The sequence below is a fragment of the Balaenoptera borealis genome (genome assembly GCF_965194805.1).
Source record: "Balaenoptera borealis genome assembly, chromosome: 3".
Classification (NCBI taxonomy): domain Eukaryota; kingdom Metazoa; phylum Chordata; class Mammalia; order Artiodactyla; family Balaenopteridae; genus Balaenoptera; species Balaenoptera borealis.
Genome location: NC_138866.1, coordinates 29,514,233 through 29,540,164, shown reverse-complemented (window position 1 = coordinate 29,540,164; position 25,932 = coordinate 29,514,233). Strand labels below are relative to the sequence as shown.

General features: G+C 48.8%; 1 protein-coding gene across 1 annotated transcript in view; it reads left to right on the top strand.

Annotated features, from left to right (window-relative positions):
• Nucleotides 1-25,932, top strand: part of RGS6 (regulator of G protein signaling 6) — a 504,882-nt gene that overhangs the window by 450,395 nt on the left and 28,555 nt on the right. The window contains 4 exon segments of the mRNA XM_082388244.1: nt 3,052-3,113; nt 4,898-5,120; nt 19,814-19,903; nt 23,626-23,679. Coding sequence (XP_082244370.1) covers nt 3,052-3,113; nt 4,898-5,120; nt 19,814-19,903; nt 23,626-23,679 — 429 coding nt within the window.

The window sequence follows — 25,932 nt, the reverse complement described above, 5'->3', positions numbered from 1 at the left end:
AGACTGACCAGAACTCAACTAGATACACTGCAAAGGCCTCTCCACATCTGTCCTCCCGCACTCCCTTGCATCTCTCCAGTGAAAGGGGTACTTAGAGCAAGACACTTCTGCGGGACACCTAGAAAAATTTTGCCAGTTAAGTAACCAAGTGGTTCAAACTATACAAGAGCTTCAGAATACAGAGCAGAGGAGCTCCAAAGAGACATAGGTATTGCTCTCACCACAGTGAAAGGTCACCCTGGATCCATTAAGGAAAGATGTCTTACATATGTGATCATACAGTGTAAGCTGACGTCCCCTTTGATCATTTTTCTTTGGGGTGAGCCTGTGAGGTGAGGGGGGGGGCCGGCATCTCCAGGCACTTGAGGGGGCATGACCAGCGCATTTTGCTGCAGACAGCACAGCATGTGATTGTATGCTCCCTGCAGCACTCTGGGCCGAGCCGGGGGCTCCATTCGGTGGGCCCCCCTGGAGACAGCTGTTTGCTCAGGGCCTCTAGAATGCATCCAAGGTGGGGCCTCCCCGTTCTGAAGCAGGGAGTCCCAGGGAGTGACCTGGTCCCTCTCTTTTCTCTGTGTGTTTTCCTAGAATGGTGACAGGAGCCCCCTGCCACCTTTGCCCCCCTCCATCTGCCCTGCGCAAATCTCTGTCCTACCTGGCTTGACACCCGCTGCCACTCAGCAGGGCACGAGTTAAAAATCAAAACCTGCAGCAAAGAGCGTCCCCCGTACATTTTTTATGAGCTGTAGCTCTCCTGAGAGAATGTGGTTGTTCTTCTAACCTGCAGATTGATTATCCCTGTCCCACACAGTGTCAGCTGAAGGGAGAAGCAATTAAAGAGAGCGCAGGAGAATCGCCAGGTTGGCCTGGAGCGCTCCCATCTCCCACAGTTGCCCCGAGTCATAGGAAGACCTCGGAAGGTTGGCCAGGCCTGGCAGTGTTCCCCACGAACCAAACACATGGTTCATGGGAACAGAGGTGCTCACACAACACTGGGACAATCTGTGGCATTTCAGCCACTGCCTGGCGAACATCACTCAGCTTCCGTGGTGCTGCTGGTGGTGGGATTCCAGCCCAACCAGAGACTAAGCCAAGTGGCGTCTGTTGTGCCTGAGTCTCTGTTGACCAGCAGAGGGCACAGAAACCCTTCCTTCTGCGTGGAGTTGGCTTTTCCCTGGGAACAAACTAAAAGCTGAATTTTTCTAATCCATGAAAATCTTAGTTGATGAGAAAATAGGTAAGCGAGGAACTAAGGGCTGCCCAGACCTCCTGATAGGACAGAGGGCGTCCAACCGCTGCGTGGTCCCCCTTGTTGCAGCCAGCCTTGGGGAGCAAACCCCATTCCCTGTCAGCACCCCGGCCCTGCAGGAGATAGGAGGCCCCCTGGGGCAGCCCCCAACCGCTCTCAAGTCCCATCTCCTGCTGCTTGGCGCCGGGGGTGTCTGAGCCCAGGCTGCCTCCCCGCAAAGGCCAGTTGCCACCTGCATTCCTAAGACAATGACACGGATCACACGCTGGCATAGGGCTGGCTCCCCCACTCTGCCGACTCCCGCAAAGCAGGACAGGTGGTCTCCCTGATACCCGCGTGTCCTCATGGCCTGCCAGTCATGACAGCCCTTCTGCCGCAAGAAGCCACAGAGGCTTAGCGCAGGGTAGGCACTAACTAATCCGCCGCCGCTGGCATCCTGCTCCCTGCTGGTGTCCTGGCGGAGCAGCGGTACCTGCAGGCTTTTGATAAGGGCAGAAGCCGCGCAGGCCTCAGTGGGCCTCCCATCCTCAGTAGATGTGGGAGCGGAGCTTCGGGGGCTCTTTCAAAGGGAGGGGGGCCGGGCAGCCGGGGATCAGAGCCCCCAGCTCAGGCCCGCGGGCTCACAGATGACAAATACAAACCGAGCCTGTTCTGAATTTCTAATGGACACAAAGGTTCCTCGAAGCCAGTGATGGTAAACACACATGGGAGGTCAGGGTGCTGTTGTGATAGCACGTTTGCTGTCACCTGAGAGGGATAAGACAGGTCATCTCCAAGGCAGACAGAGGGCTGAGAGGGATAAGACAGGTCATCTCCAAGGCAGACAGAGGGCTGAGGGGGTCCCCGTGCGTGCAGGGAGGGGAAACTGCTGTCTGGGGAAAGTCGTCCCCGGTCCTCCCCTTCCTCTCCCCCCACCTCCTCCGCCTCTTCTTTCCTGTCCTCCAGCATGCCTGTTGTTTCTTTTTATGCTTTTTTTACTCTTGGTTTTATCTGATAAAGGGAACCTTTTAATTTTTTATGTAAAAGTTTATTAAATTTGATTAAGAAATTTCCATTTCCATCCGCCCCAGACCTTCTCTATACCCGGCTGAGCGATGTGCATTAATGTGGCTCCCAATTCATCCTGCCCAAGGGACGCTGAGGCCTCAGGGGCCGCGGGGAGCCTGCAGCGCTCAGAAGCTGCCGGGTCCTTGGGGCCTCCCCAGAGCTGCTCCTCAGAGCAGACTGGAACAAGGGACAGAAGGTGACAGAAGGTGACGCCCACATGACGTTGACTGAGGGGGGCAGGAAATCGCCCAGGTGTCATCAGTTGTGTGAGAAATTGCCGGGTCTGGTGGTCTTGGGAAGGACACTGACCCAGAGAAGTTGCTTGCGGCCCGGGCCTCAGCCCGAGTGGCTCCCGGGGGCTGCAGAGGACTCACCGAGCTGCCCGTTAGCCCTCCTTCCAGTCCTCTGAAAAACCAACACCAGTTCCTTTCTTTAGGGCTGGTGTCCTAAATTTTACCTGCCCATCAAACACGGTCCTCCAGGAGAAGGAAGCCTTACAGGTACTGTCATCGCCAGATGACCATTTTCACCTTTTTAAATACTTGGCCACCTCCTTCATTTCATGGCAGACCTAGTGGGGGGACAGAGAGACCCAAGGAACCTAGGGAACGTCCAGGGGGATGGAGGAGACCCACTCCCAGCTGAGTTTCAAAGACCCATCTGAACAATTGGACAGTTAACGGCCCCCTTCAAACTCTACCCCCTGCCAACCAGACTCCGGTTAAAGAGCCACTAGTTTCCCTCTCCCTGGGTAGCCAGAGGACGTGAGCACCAAAGACCTGGGGCAGAAAGACAGACGGCTGGTGTTGAAGGGCAGGTGATGGCAGATGGCAGTGGCAGGAACCCCAGGCAGCTTCCACCCAGGCCACCCAAGGAAGAGATGAGCTCTGAGGGATCAGAGTGGCCCAGGATTGAACCTGTGGCTGCCCTGCTGGTCCCTCCACGGCTCCCACCCACGGGGCCTGAAAGCATTTCAGAGTTACACCGGATAGGAAGTGCTCAGACCAGACCTGTCTCACGTACCCCTCCACCTGCTTTGTACCCACTGTGCCATGAGGAGAGAGATGCCCAGAAAGATACAGCAATTCCGAGACAGCAGCACAGCAGAGATGAGAACTTCCTTATCTTCTGGTTGAGTGAAGTGATTGTCTCCTTCCCCGCCTCTCGCTCTTCAGGACCAGCGAGGGAACCATGAGGGTTTTCTTCAGGGAGGTCGTTAGAATCACTAATGGCAAATCAGGGGGAGAGTTGGAGCTCACAGAGCTTGTGTCACACCCGCATACACACACACTCTCCAGTCTTCTGTCCTTGTGTAAATGGAGCTGCATTACCTGAGTTGGCCACTGGGTGGCACCTTTAGGCCATGCACTTGGCTCCACAGACATTTCTCTGAACAGCGACAGAAAAATATGCTTACCCTTTAAAAAAAGAGTACATCTTACTGTGGGCGAAATTCGATGACAGATTGAATGCACCTTCCTCCATGTCGTGGTTCAGCTTCTCTTGTCCCTGCCCTTTTGTTGACTTGAGTAGGTGTGATACCCATGACTGTGGGAACCACACAGCCAGGAGCCTGTCCTCATGTCTCATTGATGGGGAAACTGGACTCTGTTGTTCACAGGGCACGAAATGTGCCACCCAGACCTGCGTCCTGCTGAAAGCCCTCTCCAGGGATGCCTTGGGAACCATCCTCATGACCTAGGGAGCTGTTGTCCAAGCTTTGGCCCTGGCTACTGCTGCTCTCAGCAGGAAAGAGCTCACGGCTCACGCCCACCTCTCCAACACCACGCTGCTGCTGAGGGATTTGTGAGAGGCAAATATGGATGTGAGCACGAGGTTTTTCTCTCCAGTGATCCCTGGAGAATCTTTTGGTAGAGAGGTTCCCCACGTATGTCCCTTCAGCTTTGTTCCAGATGAGCCCATCTGCATTCCAACAGACATTTATTGAGCACCTACTATATGCCAAGCACCATGCCTGATACTGATGTTGCAAATAGGCTCAGTTTCTCCATCTATAATATGAATGACTGGGTCCTTCCAGCTCGAATATTCTTAATGACGCCCAGATTCTATCTGCTTCTTTGATATTTCCTTCATTTGGATGCTGCCAGATCCCAACCAGATATGGCAAAGGGACTCACATTGTCTGTGTCATGGCATCTATGTCAAGTGGTAGTTCTCAGCCAGGGGTGACTTTATCTCCCAGAAGACATTTGGTAATGTCCAGAAATTTTCTGGTTGTCACAACTGGGGAGGGGATGCCACTGGCACCTGATGGGTCGAAGCCAAGATTGCTGCTAAATCTCTTTCAACGAACAAGGCAGCCCTCACAACAAAGAATTATCCAGCCCGAAACGGCAATAGTGCCGAGGCTGAGAAACCTTGATGTAGAGGGAGAGAAATCTCTTTTTGGTAATCAGAAGCACAGTGATCTTCTAACATGCATTTAGTGCAATAATGGAACGCCTTTGTGTTCTCAGCAGTCCCTGCGGCCTTCGTGATGTGTGAAGTGGCCACTGGGAAGGCTCGGGGATGCAGCAGAATGAGTGCCATGGGAGGTCAGTTCTGGGACCTTGTCCAGCAGAGCAGCTACTGACTAAGCCCCTGGAACAGACTGTCTTTGTGCTTCCATTTCAGGTTCTGGTTGGCTGTCCAAGATCTCAAGAAACAACCCCTACAAGATGTGGCCAAGAGGGTGGAAGAAATCTGGCAAGAGTTTCTGGCCCCCGGAGCCCCAAGTGCAATCAATCTGGATTCTCACAGCTACGAGATAACCAGTCAAAACGTCAAAGATGGAGGGAGATACACATTCGAAGATGCCCAGGTTTGCTTATCTAGTCGGATAGTTCTGTCCCAAGATGCTCACTTTTCCACTCCACCACCCCACCCTTTAACACACATCCAAGGCATTGTATGTAGTTACAATTTCAGGTTTTATTATTTATAAGGCCATCAGTGGAGACCATTCCAGGTAGGTGCACAAAAAAATTCCAGGAGGATTGTTTTCCTAGATGAGTTACATTGTTAAATAGAAATAGAAATTTACCATTATATGTGTTATCTTTTCCAGGAAAACCTCAGAGTGTTTTACAAAACCTGAAGTCCTGTAATAAGTCATAGTAGAATCTGGACACCATAGCACAACATTGGCAAACTGGGAACAATAGCTGGCAGGGCCGGGGGTCATGCCCACACTCATAACCACCACCCTGCACTGCTTCCACAGTGACTCCCAACCCTGTGGTGACCGGGGAGCCTTGTGCCATGTGATGCGATACCATGAGGAACAGGCCAAAGCCCCTGCCCTCAAGGGAGTTAAAGGCTAGCGGGAGAGAAAGACCAGGAAATGGGCAGTGTCACTAATAAATGAAGTGCCTCAACAGGATGAGCTCTAGGGTTAAAGGGACCCATGGTTGGTGGTTGGGGGAGGGAAACTCACAATCGTGCTAAGCACAGTTACCACACAGATGCTGGTGAGGCTGACGAAAGAAACAGAAGCCCCCTAAGCAGCAAGCTTAACTTGAGGGCTGGGAGGTGCCATTTCTAGAGATAAGCATCAGACCCGTTTCTCACTTCCTGGATCCTAACTTTTATTTCCTTCCGCCATCCTACACTCCGTGACAGGGCTTAAGGTTTTGCTCTTGTCTCCTCGACCCTCTTCATTTCTCTCACTTGTAGGGTCCCCAGGTGAGAATTTAGTGAGATTGCCCTCCCACAGACATTACCTAATTTAGGAAACAGTCGCCGATGCAGGTAATGGCATGAGGACACAGCCAGTGTCTCATCATCCAGATCTGCCTTGTCATTTGCTCAGAACTTCAGAATGGAAATACCTACCAACCTCAACACCACAGCTATCATTTCTCTCCCCCTGGTCATGAGCTCCACTGAACACCTGTGCCAGGTAGATTTGGTTCTATAGAGTTGAGTGACTTTGCTTTAGGAAGTCCCTCACACCCTTTGCACCTTCAAAGCAAAATATTTAAGTCATAAGAAATCTTTTTTTTTTCAATAGATTTTTGTATGTGTGTGTATGTGTCCCAAGCACATAGCGACATGTCGTTGTGAGGAGAGTGATGGCAAAACTCCATGGGTAATGGAGAGGCTCCATGGGTAGTAGAGAATCTCCATAGGTGATAGAGAATCTCAGTGGGTGGTGGAGAATCTCCATGGGTGATAGAGAAGCTCCATGGGTAGTGGAGAAGCTCCATGGGTAGTAGATAATCTCCATGGGTGATAGAGAAGCTCCATGGATGATGGAGAAGCTCCATGGGTGACAGAGAAGCTCCATGGGTGATGGAGAAGCTCCATGGGTAGTAGATAATCTCCATGGGTGATAGAGAAGCTCCATGGATGATGGAGAAGCTCCATGGGTGACGGAGAAGCTCCATGGGTGATGGAGAAGCTCCATGGGTAGTGGAGAAGCTCCATGGGTGACAGAGAAGCTCCATGGGTAGTGGAGAAGCTCCATGGGTGATGGAGAAGCTCCATGGGTGATGGAGAAGCTCCATGGGTAGTAGATAATCTCCATGGGTGATAGAGAAGCTCCATGGATGAAGGAGAAGCTCTGTGGGTGACAGAGAAGCTCCATGGGTGATGGAGAAGCTCCATGGGTAGTGGAGAAGCTCCATGGGTGATGGAGAAGCTCCATGGGTGATGGAGAAGCTCCATGGGTGATAGAGAAGCTCCATGGGTAGTGGAGAAGCTCCATGGGTAGTAGATAATCTCCATGGGTGATAGAGAAGCTCCATGGATGATGGAGAAGCTCCATGGGTGACAGAGAAGCTCCATGGGTGATGGAGAACCCCCATGGGTGATGGAGAAGCTCCCCAGATGAACAATCTGAAGCACAAAACTCAACTCTCCATTATTCATGAGACATGAGAAAAAGGATACTGGTCAGAACCATGATGCTCCCTGCCCAGTATTATTGCTCTGATCATGACATCAGGAAGGATTTATTTTCATGTTTTGTTATGGAAACTTGTAAACATGTGGGAAAGTAGAAGGAATAGAACAACAAACCTTTGTGGACCCTCATCCAGACTCAGCAATCATCTATACAAGACTGATCTCATTTTATCTGTGTCCCCACCTACTTTTTCACCGTTTGTTTTAAAGCAAATCCAAGACTGTATCATTTCACTGTAAATAGTTAGGTATGTATCTCTAAGAGAAACTGACCCTTTGGTCTTAACATTACCACAATGCCTTAATAAATTAGCAGTTATCTCTTAATATCATCAAATGTCGTGCAAGTGTTCAAATTTATAGTAGTTCCATAAATGCCTTTTTAAAATCGTTATTCAAAATCAGAATCCGAACAAGGCCCGCACATCACAGTAGATCACCATGTCTTTTAAGTGCCTCGTAATCTACGGGTTCCTTTTACGTCCTCCCCACCCACCCCCCAACCCCTTGCAATTTATTTAATGAAGAAATTGGATCCTTTGTGCTGGAGAGATTCCACCGTCTAGATTTTTCTGATTGCAACCCTGTGGTACTATTTAACGTGTCCTTCTACCATCTGCATTTTCTGTAAACTGGTAATTTGACTTAGGTATTTAATCAGATTTAAGTGTGACTTTTGTGGGCAAAACTACTTCCTAGACTGTGCTGTGCTGTCTTGTCAGAAGGCACATGATGTCTAGTTTCTCTCTTTGTGGTTTTAGCAGCTATTGATGCTTATTGCTTAAATCCATTAGTTAATTAGAGGTTACAAAATGCTGTTCTAATTCTATCGTTCTTTCTTCATTTATTAACTGAAATACAAATAATCAAATGCATCTACCATTTGATTATCTAGTAATACAGTTCACATAGGAAAGATGGAATACGTGTTTGATTCATTCCCTTTATTTGCCAACTTAAAAAATAATGAATGGTTTACTGTCATCATCTAATGGTGACCAATTAGGGGTTTTTTTTGTGTGTGTCTTTTAGTATCCTTGTAAACCTGTGGGTTTAAACATATTTGATGTGTTTTATCCATTTTGTTTATTATTTTTATCAATGCTTGGATTGTGCCATCTCTGCCCTGTTGGCTCCTTCTGACATGACCCTACTAGTCTTTGATGTCATTCAAATACCAAGGAAACTAAGATGATCCAGGCCATTCCCCAGACCTGGAATCAGCTAGTTCTCTAAGAATCGCTGGTTCCTCTTAGGGGGAAATGGTTTTTAGAGACCATAATTTGGGCACTTAGAGGCACTCATTCTTCCTGGGTTGGTCATCATTTTCAGGCCTTTCCAGTGGCCAGAGCTAGGAAATAGGTAGTTGTTATTTCTGATAAAAATACATCACGAGTACATACTGATACTTTCCATTCAAACTCAAAACTACAGGGGATTTCATTTAACTTCTTCTTTCTTATGTCTGTGTCACCTTTCTCTATGCTGAGAATCCTGGTTCTCAAGGACGCCATAGATGATAGCATTAGTACTTCATGTTATTTGCTTTATCCTGCATCACCACAGAGCAGTCTCAAAATCGCAGTGCCAACTAACAGCAGTGATGTGATTATTGCCTGGTTCTTTAATAGCTGCATAGTATTCCATTGTGTGGAAGTACCATAGTTTAGTGAACCAGTCCTCTCTTCCTGACATTCATGTTATTACTAAGTCAAGAAATATTTGATGGGGAAACTTGGGAAGTCAGCACATTGTGCCTTGACATGTTTCTGGATACACAGCCTTCGTTAGCACAGTTCTCTGCCATTTTTCAGGTACATACTTCCAAATACATTGTATCTCCTTACTGAGGATCCCAAAGCATCTCTAACCTCCTCATTGTCTGTTAGGACTGAGATTCTCTGAATTCTAATAAAGTACTCTTCCTAAACCAATTTCTTTTCAGCTTGTCCCCTTTTGTTTCTCAAGTGTGTTTTCATCATAAGTATACAAAGTGCTTCTCACTAGCACTCTGACCCTGGGCAAGTTACTTAAACTCCCTGAGTCTTCTTTTCCTCATCTGTAGAACACAGATACAAGGGTACCTATACTGTGGAAAGGGAATGAAGTGAAATGAAGCGTGTCAACAGCTAACAGTGTCTGGCTCACAGTAAGATAAGATATTTATGATATTATTTCCTTAATGTCATTAATGTTCTTTTCTTATACTTTTATGCTTAGGAAGTTTGGTGAAAAAATTCAAATAATTGCATATAACCTTAGTACCCAGAGATAACCCCTATTCTAGTGTTTTGTTTCTCTCAACTTATGTGTATAGAGTGTTTATGCAAATAGGGTGATTCTGTAGCCTGCCTTTTGCACTAAACTAAGAGTTGATTTAAAAGGTTAAATTTCTTCTGTAAAGGGCCAGATAGTTTGAATTTTGAGGTTTGTGGGTCATACGATCTACATCACTACTACTCAATTCTGCCATATAAAAACAGCTACACTGTAACAGTGTAACAATGTAAAATACATAAATAAGTGGGCATGGTTGTGTTGAAAAACTTTATTTATGGACCCTGAAAGCTCAATTTCTTATCATTGTTCATGAAATATTATTCTTCTTTTGATTTTTTTTCAGCCACTTAAAAATATAAAAACCATTCTTAGTTCACATAACATAAAGAAATAGACAGAGTTTGAGACCGCTGTGCTGAACAATATATCATGAAAATCATTGAAACACTTCAACAAATCCAGAAAGATAGAAGACAGAGAGACTGGGGAGTGATTAATCTTTCATTTATATGGGAGAGTAGGTTAGAGTAGACCATCTTGGTGCAGTAACAGCAACCCACGTATCTCCGCGAATGTTTCTGCATCAAGGTTGAGTGTTACGGAGCCAACCGGCCGAGGGCAAGTCAGCCAGTACCATGATCCTTGCACTGCCTTACCCCTCCTGGCCAGCACTGCTGCCTGCCCCCGCTGCACGGGTGTGACTTAGAAGTTTCCAGGTAAGGAGAGGAGGCTAAGACCCAGCCAGGACTTGCTCTCCAATCTCCCGACTTGCTGGTCAAGTCTGCAGCTCAGATCACACTGCCCCTGCGTTATTAGAGCTGAGGGCTTGGTTGTCATGCAGAGACCTGGAGAAACTCTGGTCCCTAGAGAAGGTCCCCAAGCTGGGGAGCAAGCTCTGATCCTGTTTCAGCCATATGCTTTGTCTAGGATTGTAAGACTGTACCTGTAAGTCCTTTAAGCTTGCTCTCCTCAGTCTGCCCATCTGAGAAGTGGGAATGGTAACACCCAAGCCCTTTGGCACGCCCCCCTCCATCCCCCCATTGGGATCAGGAGCTCTGGGGTGGCTTCCTCAGCCGGTCACACGGTTCTCAGAAGCCAACCAACAGTGGTCAAAATGCCAATAGACATGTGAGTATATGTCCTGCTATTAGGGGTCAGTAGCCAGAGTGAAGGCTCAGCCAGATTTATGCATTCATTTGAAATGGGGACTGGGGGTGGGGTGCAGGCTCCCTCGGATGGTTTTGTCTTTTATTTGACCACATGCATTGTTACAGCAAAGTTAATTGCCTGTGTTTGCTTCCTGTGGAAACATCTCACAAGATGCCCTGTCAGCATGGGCCCAGCATTTGCACTTGTGTTTTGCCGATCCATTTGGCTTTTTTGAAAATTTGGGCCAAGACCAAATCTTCCATACAGGTCTGTGGGCTGTGACCATAGCCCTCAGCTGTTTGCTGTGTTGTTCCACTTTCACAGATTTAGCCTCATGAGGGGAGAAATAAAAGAAAAATGAGCCATGATTTTTTTTTTTTTAAGGACTCAGTTCTTTATGCTAGGGATTGAATTCTCTGTTCTCAATCTTGGGGCATCCGCGGGAGCTGCATTGCCACCTACTTGCTATGTGGTCTCAGGCAAGGATCTTGACCTTTTGTGCCCTAGTTTTCTCCTCTGTAAAATGGGGATGATGTCTTCTCTACAGCCCTCTAAGGGTTTTTTAGAAATCAGATGAGCTAATAGCACTGAAAATTCTTTGAATAAGTAAAGTGCTATATACTTATATGTGTGAACTCACAAAAATTAATGGCTTTAGTATTCCCTGAGGTCTCATAATTCCAAGCTAGATCTAAAACGAGTTCTCCCCAGAAGGGTCTGCTCTTAGAAGGGGTTCTTAGGGGGGAAATTCAAAAATAAAAAGTATGTAGGAGCCAAACTTGGGGGGCCTTGAGTGTCTTCCTAAGGAATTTGAACTTTCTCACTCTGAAGACAGTAGGAAAACATTGAAGGCTTAGAGCTGAAAGAGGAGGAATCAAACGGTGGTAAGCAGAGCAAGCTGGAGCTGAGAGATCTGAATCTCGGGGCATGTAGTCCGAAGCTCTGCTGGAGGTTTTTGGAGGAGAGAATGAAACCACAGGAAGTATCTCGGGCCTAAGACCTCCTCTTAGGGCATTCGTCTCTTTCCAGAGCCTCCACAGGCTGCAGGAGGGAGACCGGAGTCAGCTGGCTGGTGCAGTGGCTTCAATTTTAAAAGTCTCAGAGTATCCTAGGATGTTCCAAGGACTGTGTCACTGGATCCCTTCAGTCATTCATCCATCTCCCCATCCATCCATTTCATGAACATTCATTCTCCCATTCGAGTTGGGAGACCTTGACCTGTGGGCTGTGAAGTTCTACTCTGAGGGAAATTGCAAAGGATATTAGGGACCCAGATGGCTTTTTGCCACTGGGCACAGCTTATCCAAGAGCACATCATTCTTTACAGATAAAACAAAACAGGCCTAAGAAAACACTTCACTGAGATTGGATTGGATTGGAAATCTGTCCATCAAAGGGATTGACAGTTGAATCTGATGGACCAATCCAGCCTGTTGACTTTGGTCCCATGCAGGTTCCCATGTAGGTTTCCTACGTGTCCAAGCCACCCTGCTTTCCTGACCTGCAGTAGCTGCTGAGATGCCCCATCCAGACCTGTACCTGCAGTGTCTGGCCTCCAGCGCCTCTGGATTTTAAGTTCTTTGCTGGGAGCAGACATCTGGCCTTCCTTACCTTCTATAAATCCCTACAACACTAAAATAATGCTCTGCACACAGTTTTGGTTTAAATAAAAAAATTTCCTTGACAACTCAGTCCAGAATGATAACACCCTCAGCTGTACGTATCATTTAAAAAAATAAATAAATAAAAGGCCATTTGTCCCTTGGTTTTCCACTTTGAAAAATCTTGCCACACAACCTTGGGGAGCACATATAGTAGGTGCTCAATAAATACTGGTTAAATCCAATTTCTACAGTATGCCAATTCAGCAAAGCTTGGAATATCCACTAAGGGCCAGATGTTCTAGGCTCTGGGAATATACAGATACATAAGCTCTCCTCTTAAGCAGACCCCAATCTAAGTTACCAAAACTCAGCTTGGCCATCATCTCTGCGTGGAGTGATCAAAGAGCAACCTCAAGGTCAAAATGAGGTCAGGGTGATACAAGAGCTGAGAAATACACCATCAAGTTACACCCACAGTGAGCAGTCAAGAAGCCTCTAGTCAAAAGTCTCTATTCTTACCTAAACTTAGATGTTTAAAAGCAACTTGATTAAGGAATGCAAGGCCTCTAACATTTGCTTTGTTCAAAAGCCAGAGTCCAGTGGAGCCCACGTTTACATTTGCCCCAGATTACTCAGAAGCAGATGTCTTCCTAGCTTGGTGAAGGCTGTTAATCTTTGCCCTAGTGGTGGAGGTGGTGGCATTGTGTGCCAGTATCACAAGACTACACCAAGTTTCCTGATATTAATCCTCATTTGGAGGGCATTTCCTAGTAGACTTCCCATGCCAGACATACTTTAATAAAAAATGCTATGGCACTGCTTACTCCAGGAATTACTCATTTTATCCTGTGGGTGGTTTTATTTTAGGGAAATGAGCAGCAGAGGGAGGGATGCATTTTGAAAAGAACAAATCAGTTGTTTGTGAGCGGTTTCTGTTTATTACCACACAGACAAGTAGTTCTTGAAGAGAAGGCGTCAGAGAACTAAATTCCAAAATTTCTTTGTTGATGCTTCAGAGCAGAGATTTCTTGCACCAAGCCCCATGACCTTGAAGAGGAGAAGGAAACATTTGTCTAAGTTAATACCCATGGTATTTGGGTAGGTGAAAGGAAATATGCAAAGCTGTCTTTGAAGCTACTCTTATCTAAGAATAGGGATTGAACAGCATCAAAATACTGTGCCCTTTGGCCAGTTAAATTAAACATGTTTATACAGATGCTTTGCAATGTAAAGGCAAAAGATAATTCACTCTTACACTCTCTTATGACTCGAATGTTGCATTCCATGGAAACAGTGTCCGCCACGTCCCACTTAGAAGGACAAAGAAATCCAAATGGGGGCTTCTCATTTAAGATCCACAGGATCCTAGAATATTTTTTTTTAATGTGTATATATATATATATATATAAATGAATCACTTTGCTATACAGCAGAAATTAACACAACATTGTAAATCAACTATATTTCAATTTTAAAAAAGAAGGAAAAAAACCTGGAAAAAAAGATCCACAGGATCCTAGGATGGTCATCCAAAGCTGCATCCATGAGGACAACCTGCTGTCTTTCACTCAAGTGAGTGTCTGTACTCACTCAAGTGAGTCTTTTCTATGTTTATTAAGCAGATACTGACTTAGGATCCCCATCAATTCCCTACCACTGTGCAGTCCCACCCTCTGTCCTCCTGAAGGACCCATGATGAGAAAAGTGTTAATTTTCTTTAGGCTTCAGCTAACCATGCCTAAGGTCTGAAGACCTTTGGTTTAAGATATTCAAGAGTCTCTTGAAAGGTGAGACTCATGCATCTTCTGGGTGACTTTCTGTGACACAGACTTGCCGCCTGTGACTTCCCAGGGGCCCGGTCAGCCCTCAGAGCTTTGCCAGTTTGGCCCTCCCTTCTGGTGCGGAAGGCAAGTTGTACATGATCTGGGAGGTGAGAGCCTGTGTCACCCTGGGAGACTTGGCCGTTGCTGTCACTGACAACGTGGTGGTGAACAGTGCCCGAAAGGGAATGGTGAATGGCGGTTGCATCTACCCCTGGGATGACTCAGATTAAAGCTTGAGAGGAGGCCCCTGACGCTTCTGCTGACCACACGCTGAGGACTTTGTCTCAGCCACAGAACCTGACTCCCGCAAAACCCCAACTCAAGGACCATGAACAGCAGCATGTACCAAGGGAAGAGTGTGAGCTTCGGGGTCACAGAACACTGGGCTCAAATCCTTGCTCTGTGCTTGGGCAAGTCACTCAACTTTGTAGAGCTTTAGTGTCCGCATCTGTGAAATGGGGTTGTTTAAACCTAAGCACTGATTCAGAGCAAACAACAACAGCGATGGAAATAATACAGCTGGACTCCGCTCAGCTTTCCTCCTCCCCGAGAACCTTCTGGTCTTTGGTCTCCTTCCCACGTCATCCCTGGCAAGGACAGTCCCAACATGAAGGCCAGTTATCATCATTACGTTACACGTGTATAGTTTTCCTAATGTGTTCCCTTGTATTTCCTCGGTTAATTGTGTGCTCGGCGGGGCTGGAAAAGGCAGAGTCGGGACCTGAATCCAAACCTTTGGCCCCCAGCCCAGCCCCGCTTCCAGCGTCTCACGCGGCAATGTCAAATCCTGCCCCACAGCGTCATCTTCCTTCAAGGGACCACAAGGGACCCAACAGTTCCCAAAGGCTGGATGTTGTTCCAGGAAGCTTGGATGTTCCCAAGAGGACAGAGGACAGAGACACATACATCTGCAGAAGAAAAACAGGACACTTGAAAATCCCAAGAAGAGCTCTTGGCAGCTGTGCAATGCTCCAGCTGAGCGGCCTGCCACTCCAGAAGGATGCTCCAAAGCTGGGAGATGAGATCGTAGCTGTTTCAGGAACCCACCGCAAAGAGGAGGACATAAGGGTGTTCTGAAGTAGTCTAACTGCTCCAGCATGCTTGGGGCCCAAGGCATTTGTCTGATTACCTTCCCCAGCGCTGTGAGGCCCACCATGTCTTGTCTGAAAACAAAGGAGATTTCCAAATGAGGACCCTCACTGCAAAACATTGATTTGTAGCAGGTGTGGTTTTGAGACAGCTTGCACTGCTCGCTCCCTCCTCCTCCCGCATATGTCTCGGACTCCACTGATTCCAGTCGTTTTGAGTTTAGGGTTTTTTTTTCTTTCTCTCCATTGCTTTTTTTTTTTTTTTCCTGAATCTTTTTTATTGAAGTATGGTTGATTTACAATATTATATGAGTTTCAGGTGTACAACATAGTCATTCAATATTTTTATAGATTACATTCCATTTAAAGTTATTATAAAATCTTGCCCATGGTTCCAGTTGGTTTTGCTTCTGCCTTAGCATCCCAGGTAAGCAAAGCTCCCATCTTGGGCTTGGCCCTGGATGAGGGTGGAGTGTCTCATCAGGGTGACATCCATGTACTGTAACTGTCAACCGCCGTGGGGTGTGATTCCCTCCCCCCACTGGGAATTGTAGCTAAGATGTTCAGTATGACTTAGGGCCTTAGGGCATCAGTTTCTCTACCTATGGAGAACCATCCTCACCCTCCCTGGAGCAGGTGCCTCCCTACGTGTCAGGAAGGCAGATGTGGACCCTGGTAGTTCTGCTTGTTCACAATCAACTCAATCATCCGTTTTTTAGAAAGAGAGAGGGAGCAGGGGAGGGAGGGGTCTGGGGAAGGAAGGAAGGAAGGGAGGGAGGGATGGAGGGAGGGAGGGAGGGAGGGAAATAAAACAAGAAAAGACAAGAAAAAGCAAAGAAGAGAAATGCAAACTTCTTTCTCTCTGGCCCTTAGGAATTCTGTCGGTGAGCTCTCGCTGGTTTTGCCAGTGGCTCTCCTGCTTTCTGCAGACTCTGGATATACATTTTCCTTAAGACTGGTTGTCTGCAAAGCAGGGGAAACAAACCAGAACCCCTCATAAATCAGTAGGGGTCACTGCCAAGAGCTTTGTACACTTGCTGTCCCTGGCAGTGATAAACTCATTGCATTTGGGAACTGGCCAAAGACCCTGAGTCCTATCTTAATTCTCATTCCCAGAAAAACCTCAGCACTCCGTTACCCCACCCCCTGTTTACTGTCTTTGTGTTTCTTAGACAAAGCTGGCGAGGAAGAAAGCACAGAGTTCCATAACTGGGTACATCAAAGGCTGCACTTCTTTGCTTGGGGGAGGAGAGGAGGGTAGAGGAGACTCCTGGATCCACAGGCTGTGGGAGAGGAGACCCCAGAGGGGCCTGAAGCCTCGGGCCCTGTCGGGGGCACGAGGGATCTGCAGAGGGTCTTGGATTCTGTTTTGCTCAGACCACGCCTTGCACATGCTATAGTTGTTTTGGTGGTTGTTTCCTTACAGGGTAATCTGAGACGGTCATAATGATGGCCAAGGGCTAGCAACGAGGTTGGCAGAGTGAGACTGCCTTATGCAGCCCACATCCAACAGGCCATGTTCTCTTTACTCTGTCCCCACAAGGTCCTCACCTTGGCTCTGGCCTTGGCAACAAACTGCCAGGTTGGCATGTGAATAGAGAGGGCAAGAGCAGTGCCCAAACTGCCCCTCTGACCCACATCAACTGCCCCCACCCCGCCCAGAGAGGGGACCACCACTGCTTGCTGCTCCTGCCTCCTCGGCCCTGGACTGTCCTTCTTGCTCTGGTTGACCAGACTAGGAACTGGGAGACACATTCCTGTGTGCTCAGCTCTTCCTACCTTGATGAGGCTCTTTCTGGCTGAGGGATAACCACTCCCCACCTCTGGCAGGGTAGGTCATCCTCAGTTATGCCCGTTCACAGCACCCGGAACCTGCTCTTCTTCCTTGTATCCCTCAGCTCAACTGGTCACGCACGCCCTTATGCAATGAGATCTAAGCTTTCTGACAGCGGGGACCTCTTCTGTCTTGGTGATGCTGTATTCTCAGTGCCTGATACAGTGCCTGGCACCTAGGAGATGCTCAACAAATATTTTGGAGATCAAATGCTGAGGCATCTGCTTTATCCTAGTCTTTCTCAATTGACAAGTTCTTTCTTTCAATGGGTTTTCCTGCCCACGATGAGCTGGAGGAATTAGCTAGATCAGGGGTGAAATTTGTTGCCAAGGCCAGAAGGGCTGGGCTGGGAAAGGTTTCCTTACTCTTCTTGGGGGAGCAGGGGGTATTTTGTGAGATATACCTGGGGATTTAGATTCCTCTGAGAAGTCAGAACAAGAAGCATGGGCCTGTTGCCTTGGAGAGGGGTTTGGAGACGGTCCAGGCCTGAGGGCCAGGCCTTTCCAGATGACTCAGGAGCCACCTGGCTCTGTGGGCCAGACAGAAGCCATGCCTGAGACAAGAAGAAGGAGACAGCGAGATATTTTCTCTCTGGGTTAACATTTGTACCTAAGATGTAAGTGTTAGACCACTTTAAAGAGACAACAAATGCAAAGACCATGATGTCCCTCAGTCTGGGCTCTGAGGCCATTAGGGCTGAGCCAAGATGCCCACATAGGGACCTCCTTTGAGTTGAGTGTGATCCCCACTCTCCTTCCATACAGAGAGCAGGATCTGATCATAAACTAAAACAAGTATGGAGCCTGCAAACTTGCTCACTACTTGCAGACTCAGACCAGCATTTCAGTGAACCAAAAAGCAACATAAATTCTGCTAACATTTAACCCTGTGCTGGACGCTATGCACATATAAGAGATTAAAAACACATTGTTCCCTCAAGGAGCTTAAACTAGAGTGGGCTGGATTTTTGTCTGAAATTTGCAGAAAAACACTCAGCGACATGTGTTCCCACTAAGTTTATTAACTCAGCACACATCTGGATCATCAAAGTAGATTCAGATTGAAGCCAGTGTTTCATTTCACTGGGCTCCTTGCAGTGGCCCCATTCCCACGAGTAGGACTACACCCGCTTTTATAAATATGGGGGCATCTGGGCAAGAATGAAGCTGGTGCCCAAATAGGTCTGCATATGGTCCATCTGAAGATGGCCAGAGAGGGATCCACGTGCCACCAAGGTGACTCTTGCTTTCTGCCTTCACTTCCTTTTGAGGTGGGTAGGAGGAGGGTCTTGGCAAGCCACCGTCATCACCCAGCTTCCTCTGGGATGCACCAGCAGTCTGGCCAGGTATCTCTTAAATGTGCCCCCAGCTGAGGAGAAGTCTCTACCTCCCCTTCCTCCTCCCCTGGGAACAGTACCCGAGGAAGAGGTCCTTAGTGACCAGTCCAGCCTCTTTGCTGAGCACCCTCTTCACTGACCAGCTCTCCTTTCCCCTGAGCACTGGGGCCCTTGTCCAGCTTCGTGGGATGAGCAATGAGTGTACATCAGGCAAGATGCGTCCCTGCCTGATGATCCCACCCTCCCTAGGGAAAGCCCACCCTCCTCCTAACAGGTCCTCTCTTGGGACAGCCAGGTTTTCCTGTGCAGCTGAGCTACCTTGCATTTCAACTAATAAATAACCCTTTTTCAATGGACAAGCTCCATCTTTTAATGAAACAGGCTTTTCCTGCCCTTAATGAGGACAGATCTATTAGGAAGGGATCACAAGGCTATAGGAATTAGCCGGAAGTGAAGGGTAAAATCCGTTGCCATGGCCAGAATGTAATTCCTCTAGGAGCCCAGGAAGGCACTATGCCCCAGCATCTGCCCCTCCTGGATGGAAGACTCAGGCCTGGCATATTTGCCCAGATGCCCCCATGATCTGGTTCTAAGGGTCCCCTTCCAGGATGGGATGGTGGCCCTGACATGCACAAACTGACCCAATTGCATCGTTGCCTGTGGACTTTTTTTTAATTAAACTTTTTATTTTGAGATACTTTTAGCTTCACAAGCAGTTATAAGAAATAATATAGAGATATCCCATTTACCCAGTTTCTCCTAACAGTAACATCTGCAAAAACTATACTACAGTATCACGGCCATGATGTTGACATTGCTACATCCCCCGAGTTTATCAGATTTCCCAATTTTACTTGTACTCGTATGTGTGTGTGTGTGTGTTTAGTTCTGTACAATTCTATCACATGTGTAAGATGTGTCAAGATACAGAGCTAGTCCACCACCACAAGAACCCTTCCTATTGTCTTTTATAACGACACCTCCCTCCCCTCCCTGCTCCTCTCCCATCCCTAACCTCTGGCAACCACTAATCTGTTGTCTGTTTCTATAATTTGTCATTTCAAGAATGTCATATCAGTGGAATCATACAGTATGTAACCTTCTGGGGCTTTTTTTCATTCATCATAATTCCTTTGAGATTCATCCAAGTGGTTGAGTGCATCAGTAATTTCTTCCTTCTTATTGCCGTGCCTGTGGTTTTCATCATTAAGCAGTACTGCATCCCAACATGGCACCAAGGCCCAATTACATAGCTTCTGCGACGTGATCCTCAAGGATCTTTTACCCTGTGAGAGAAAATAGGTTTTGGTTGGTGTTTTCTGAGTGGGAAAAAAACGAAACAAAGCAAACATGTTACATGTTTTTCCAGGTACAGACAAGCATATTTCGGTTTGTTTGTTTCTTTCCTAACACAGTGGCCAGTTGGGTTGCAGTTCCCTTTAGCGTTGGTTGACAGTTCTTTCTTGTGTCTTCCCACCTCCCGCCTTTCCAGGAGCACATCTACAAGCTGATGAAGAGTGACAGCTACGCCCGCTTCCTCCGGTCAAACGCTTACCAAGACTTGCTGCTCGCCAAGAAGAAGGTATCTCTGCGAAGGGCAGCCTTGCCTTTCTTAGCACTGTTGACCTTTGCCTGCTGCTTGCTGCTGGTGTGAAAAGAGAATGTCATCCCTTGGGTTTTATTTCTTTTCTCTTTCCTTCTTTCCCTTCTGTACCTGGTCCCACTCCAGTAGAATATAATTAGGATTGTCACCACGTCAGCCCACCCCCAAGGTCCAGGGTGTGGCAGCCTGTCTTCCTGGAACCATAATCTCCATCTGTGTGTTCTGCCCACAGTGGAGAGTGTGACCAAATACTGAGGCCACAGTGGCTCAGCCCAGGGGTACAGGGCTGGCAGTGACATCAGCCAATCCCTTAGGAAACCACAGCAGAGTCCAGCCCCCTCCCCACAGATTTTCTGTCCCCGACCAGCTCAGAGATGAGTATGAGGCAAGGATTGGGGCACCTCCCCCCACCCCGGATAGAAACGCTTATAGGTTTCCAGGGGGCGATCTGGCACCCGAAGTCCTTCCTGGGGTGGTCGCCCCTTCTTCTCCCTCACCTGCCCCACAGCATTTGCTTTTTCTTTTAACCAAGAAGTAACGGCATCCTAGCTCCTTCCTCCTCCTCCACTCTGAATGAAGTCCTGGTTCCCTGTGGCCCTCAGAGTCTGGATTTTGGGGCGCAGGGACCCTCAGCATGCAGGCGGTGAGGAGTGACTGAGGCAGGGATGAACTCAGCTGGATTTCTGGGAGGAGGGAAGGAAGAGCCAGGAGGGACATGGGGTCTGGAAAAGGGGAGGCAGGAGGGACGGCTCATGGTTCCTGCAAACGCTCTGCACGTCTCGGTTCTGATCTGAGGCCCACGTGTGGTTAATGGGGCTCTCCTTGCACCAAATCCCGGGACTCCCGTGCCATGCCGCTTAGGACCACGCGCATCCCTTTCTTCTCCCTCTCGGCCTCCCAGCAGCAGTCCCTGAGCCTGTGGCTGTCCAGCAACACGCTGTCTGTCGGGCTTCCTCTCTCAGCCACACAGCCCCTCTCTCTGTGTACTGTGACCTCACGTGCCAGCATCTTGTCTGCATATCTGGCTGGCCCCACATCACTCCCAAGTCTAGAAGAGCATTTATATCCTGCTTGCCTGCCTTTAGGTAGCCCTGAGGACATCCCCAAGAGCCTGAGAAAGAGAAGTAGACTTTGGGGACTCCCAGAGTGTGAGGAACCCAACTTTCTTGTTGGCCTGCATCCCTTCCATCAGGTGTCACTACTACGATGGAAAATGTGAAGCCTGACCTCCAGCCCGCTCCCTTGCCAGAGAGTGGAGGTGGAGAGGCCCTGATGCAGCTGGCTGACATCCCCACCAGTAATGGCTCTGATACGCAGTTTTTCAAGAAAAGTTGTGGAGACCTTTGGTGCCTCCAGCCCAGATCTCAAGGGAGAAGGCAAAGTAATTGTTCATTATTTCTTGTGGCTCAAGACACTGAACTGATCCCAGTTTGGGGAAATTGTGAGCCTCTAGCAGTCTGACCCATCTGGGCCTGTCCACACACCCAGAAGAAGCCAGAGGCCATTCAGTCTCCCTGTGGGTCTGAGCACAAAGGGAAAACGCACCCCAGCACAGGGAGTGGGGCTGAGATTCCACAGATCCTCCCGTACGAGGAAAGTTTCTCAGAGGAGGTCACTTGAATGAGGAAGGAACGGATGGCCTGCCTGTAAAATGTCACACATGAAGTTCATTAGAATTATCCTTCCAGCCCCTACACCAAGGAGTGTTCTTGGGGCAGAAAGCTCTTGCAGATGCCAAAGCCCTTTCAATATCCAGGGGTTAATTGTTTCCAAAATCAGTGACAAGCCTACCTTTTCTTCCATTTCTCCCTGAGTCTCCAGGCATGGACTGGATTTGTAACTCGGCACTTCCAGGTAGGCCTAGAGTGTCTTCTGATGTCAGGGATGGGCTTACCATGCGATCTACATGTCCAGGTCATGAAGGGATGTGAGCCACAAACTCCAGCTAAGAGGAGGGATGTAAATCGGCCTCACTTTTCTGCCCAGGAAGGCTCCTGATGGAGTCTGGAGGCATAGCCTCCAGTCCTTCCTCCCTAATTCTTCCTCTATCCTAGTATTTTCAGAGATCAGGTTAGTCGTTCTGATGAGCCAGGTCTCAAGGGCAGGTGAGCTGGGTTTTGAGGGGCCCCTCCAGAACACTTAAGTACCAGTACTTCAGTACAATTTTCCAGGGCGGCTTGGAGGACCTGTGCAAGGCAGAGGAACCTGAATAAGTCAGGCCAGTAGCCACTGTCTGTGGGCAGCAGCTCAGGAGCCAAGGGACAAAAATGCCAGGCGCAGAATGCCAGCTGCAGGGCCTAGGACTGGCCTGACTTGAGCTGCATAGACAGCCCCCGGGCTGCCCACTGGATTGAAGCTGAGTCCTGCCGTCCCCAGTGGGGAGACTCAGTATGGTGCCAGGCCAAGCACGGATCCTTCAGTTCCCTGTGCCTGAAGGAGAAAGACCAGCCTGGCTTTGCAGCGGTGTGCCCTTTGTGTTGTGTCTTCCTTCTGCAGCGTCCTCTCTGTCTCCCGGCAGCCAGCTGAGGGGATGGGGCGTGACAGCCAAGGAAGCCCTCTGACCTTGTCCACACCCACAGTGGCTACCTTTGGCCCCCTCTGCTTCCAGCACATCCTGCAGACCCACAGACACCTGGTTGCTTCTTCAGCTCTCTAATTTCCATTCTTTGCTGTGTGTGTGTCCACGCGAGTGAGTGTGCTCACCAGATTTCCCAGGCATGGATTCAGGACCTTGGAACTGGGCTCTGGGATAAACTAGCAGGTATTTGGGATGTAATTCTCCCCCCTTCGAAAAGCAGGAAAGTTGAGGAGAGGGTCAGGTCCACACCACACCCCCTCCTCCTCCACGAGAGGAGAACGGCCAGGCCTGGGGGCAGCGTCCAGGGGCTTTGCCTCCTCTTCCCCCTGTGTGGGGGGACCCTCAGCCTGGAGTCCCTGGGAGGTTCCTGAGCCTGCTGTCACCTGCCGTGAGTAAACCTTGGAAGGGGTCACCTGCCCGGGTACCGAGAGAGCATTTTCTGTCCAGAACGCTCCTTCTGAGGCCCAAGATCTTTGTGGTTGCAAAAGACCTGGGTAGAGCCTCCCTGGTCTAAGAACAGAGAACGAGAGTCACTAGGGGCCACGAGGATGCTGAGGAAGTTAACAAACTTTCTGGCTGCATCTGAGCAGAAAAATGTCAGAGAAAGTCCTAACCCAGACTCATGGAGGACTTGATGACCTCACCTCGCCCACGGCCACTCCGGCCGTCTCAGCAGCATTCCCGCACACGCCCCGCTGGCCCTGGAAGCTCGTCTGCTTTGTGTCCCCCGTTGGGGCCCCCAGTTGGCTCCTGCGCGTGGGCTCGGCCACTCAAAAGCAGCGAGCAGGCAGCTCCAAACTGCTGACCAAGGGGCCGGCTCCCAGCCCGGTGGCTCCTACTTCAGCCCCGAAGCACGATTAATGGCTCTTCTAGAAGCAAACACCCCTCTCTCCTCGCTGCGCCAGGGAAGCTCTGTTTTCCTTCTCTCCACTGACTGTCGCACACAGCGCTGGCTGCTTCTCTTGTCCCGTTTTTTTTTTTTTCCCCCGCCCGGTCTTGCTTTTGTTTTGGTTCATTAGCTGCCGCTGCTGCCCTTGGGGAACGATGTGTAAGCTGAAGATTTTTTTTTTTTTTTCTGTATTTTTCTCCCTATCTTTTTTTTTTTTTTTTTTTTCCCCTAAAGCCAGAAAGTGAGCAAGGTCGTAGAACTTCCTTAGAAAAGTTCACTCGCAGTGTGGTAAGTTCAGCTGGTTTTCTTTGGTTGTTGTTTTTCTCTGTTTTGTTTTCCGTGTGTGCAGTGGTGGTTATTGCCGTTTCCTTCGGGATGGGAGGGAGCCCAGTGCATTCCCCCTCAACACACCCACCCGTTTTCTTTTGCGAGGGTCGGCGGCTTCTCTCCTAGGGATGGATCTGCAAAAGACAAAAGGCCCGGCGGCTCCCTCTGCAGACGGTGCACGGGGCGACCGCCCAGCCTCAGGCCTGGCATTTGATCTTCTGTCTGGGGCCTTGAGGAGGAAGGACCGCCCCCCGCCCCCGCCCTCGGGGCTGCTCAGTTGGTGCACCCTCTGCAGCAGCCCAGGGAGAAGGCCGTCCAACCGGACTATAAAATAAATTGGCTCAGAAACATAGCTCATCTAAAAAAACATCCAAATTTCCCTCTGTGGACTCTGGCAACCATGCGGGTGCCAGAGGCCAGCTGCCGCTGCTGCTGTGTCAGCGGCTTTTGCCTGTGCCTAAGGCGGCCGTGCTGCATGGGTTGTGGCGATGCGGTCTACAGCTGGCGTGTGTGTGTGTTAGTGGCCTCTGCATGAGTTCCCACGTCCCCGACAGCCCCTTGTCAGCCTTCTTTGCACAGCGTGACAGGGAGAGGAGGGCAGTAGCCATGGGGTGGAGCGGCCGTGGGAGGGTCTTCCCCATGGTGCCTGGTGGAGATTCTGGGTCCTGATCTGTAGAACAACACAGACCCATCTCCCCTTTCCATGACATCCTCTGTAAGGCAGGGGCATAGGGCTTGATGCACGGGACGTACTCAGTCCCGCTCATTCACTCACTCGTCAAAAACAAGCTGCTGAGTTCATGGGGCCCAGCCTGCACTCTTCACGTCAAACCAGAGAGGGCCAACATGGCAGCCGGGGAGCAGGGATCCCACGTGTGGAACTGGCCAAATTTCCCTTCCCAAAGGGTGGAAACCCACGGACGCTAACTTGCCTTTTTCCTCCCTCTGTTGAAGAGGAGAGTCCTTGTAAAGCTGACTACTGTGTGATTAGTATCTTTATTTTATCCCTTTAATGAAAAGTCTAAGAATTCTGGGTTGAAAACAACCTGGTCATTTACCTGTCATAGCTAGGTGCATCTTAACTGAATTTAAACATCATTTTGAATTTGCTAGATGCAAACATCACAGGAACTCTAGGAGGTGGCAATTAAAATATGGGTGCTCATCCCATCTCTTCTTTGGTCTTTTCTCCCCATGGCTTTTCCTCATGAGAAATCAGAACTTGCACAGTGTAAGACCTGTGGTTCCCCTGTCTGTCTTCATGGCTGGTTTGCCACGGACACGTAACTTCATACACCAAGAAGCTGCCACGGGCTGTTAGAGGCAAGGCCAACAGGAGTTCCTTCACCCCCGATGGCTGATAGAGAGTGGTGGGAACCCACCACTCCCTCTCTTTTGAGGCCTGGAGGCTGTAGGTGGAAGATGTTTAAGGGTTTTGTTGACAAGCCCAGAGTATACTGTGGAGAAAGCAGAACTCCTGCAGCCCCGTGGAGGCCCTTCAGGTTGACTGCGTGGGCTGAGGGTGCGAGAGGAAGCCTGGTACTTGGATGAGGTATCCAAACATCTCCAGGCTGCTTTTCATGAGAAGTGGGTATTGGGAAAGCAAGCATGATCTCAGTGAAGCTCTGTGAAGAGCATTTATTGATGTTCCTTCATCCCACAAGTGGTGTTGGTTCAGTGGTCCTCCAAGGTCTGTTAACAAAGCGTTTGGAACGAGAAAGCATCAGACACCACCTTCCAAGCATCTGAAGTGTGCACATGGGAGAACATACAGAGATGTTTCAGGGCCGGCTGAAAGAGAAAAATCTTCCAAGTTCCTGAGATTTTTAGAATCTATATGAGAGAAGGCCCAAACTTCAAAACCAAAAAATTCCTAAATTCCACGCTATTTTTTCTATGAAGACTCTAAGGGGTGATGCGTTCTGAGTTTTTGTTTCCAGTGGTGGAGATGGAGATGGATTTGTATTGATCCATCCTTGTTCCTTGTGCTGTTGGGGTAACACCACTTGGGGTAACAAGATGAGGCTGAATTTGATGAAACTGCCCATGGCCGTAGAATAGTAGCAACTCTCAGAGTACTTGAGGCTGGAACCCAAGAACGTGGTCTCCACAGCCCAGTGTTCTAATCAAACGGAATTAACCAGCCAACGAAAATGCCTTGCAATTTGATGGCCATTTTCTGGATATAATATACATAAAGTGCTTGATTTCTTT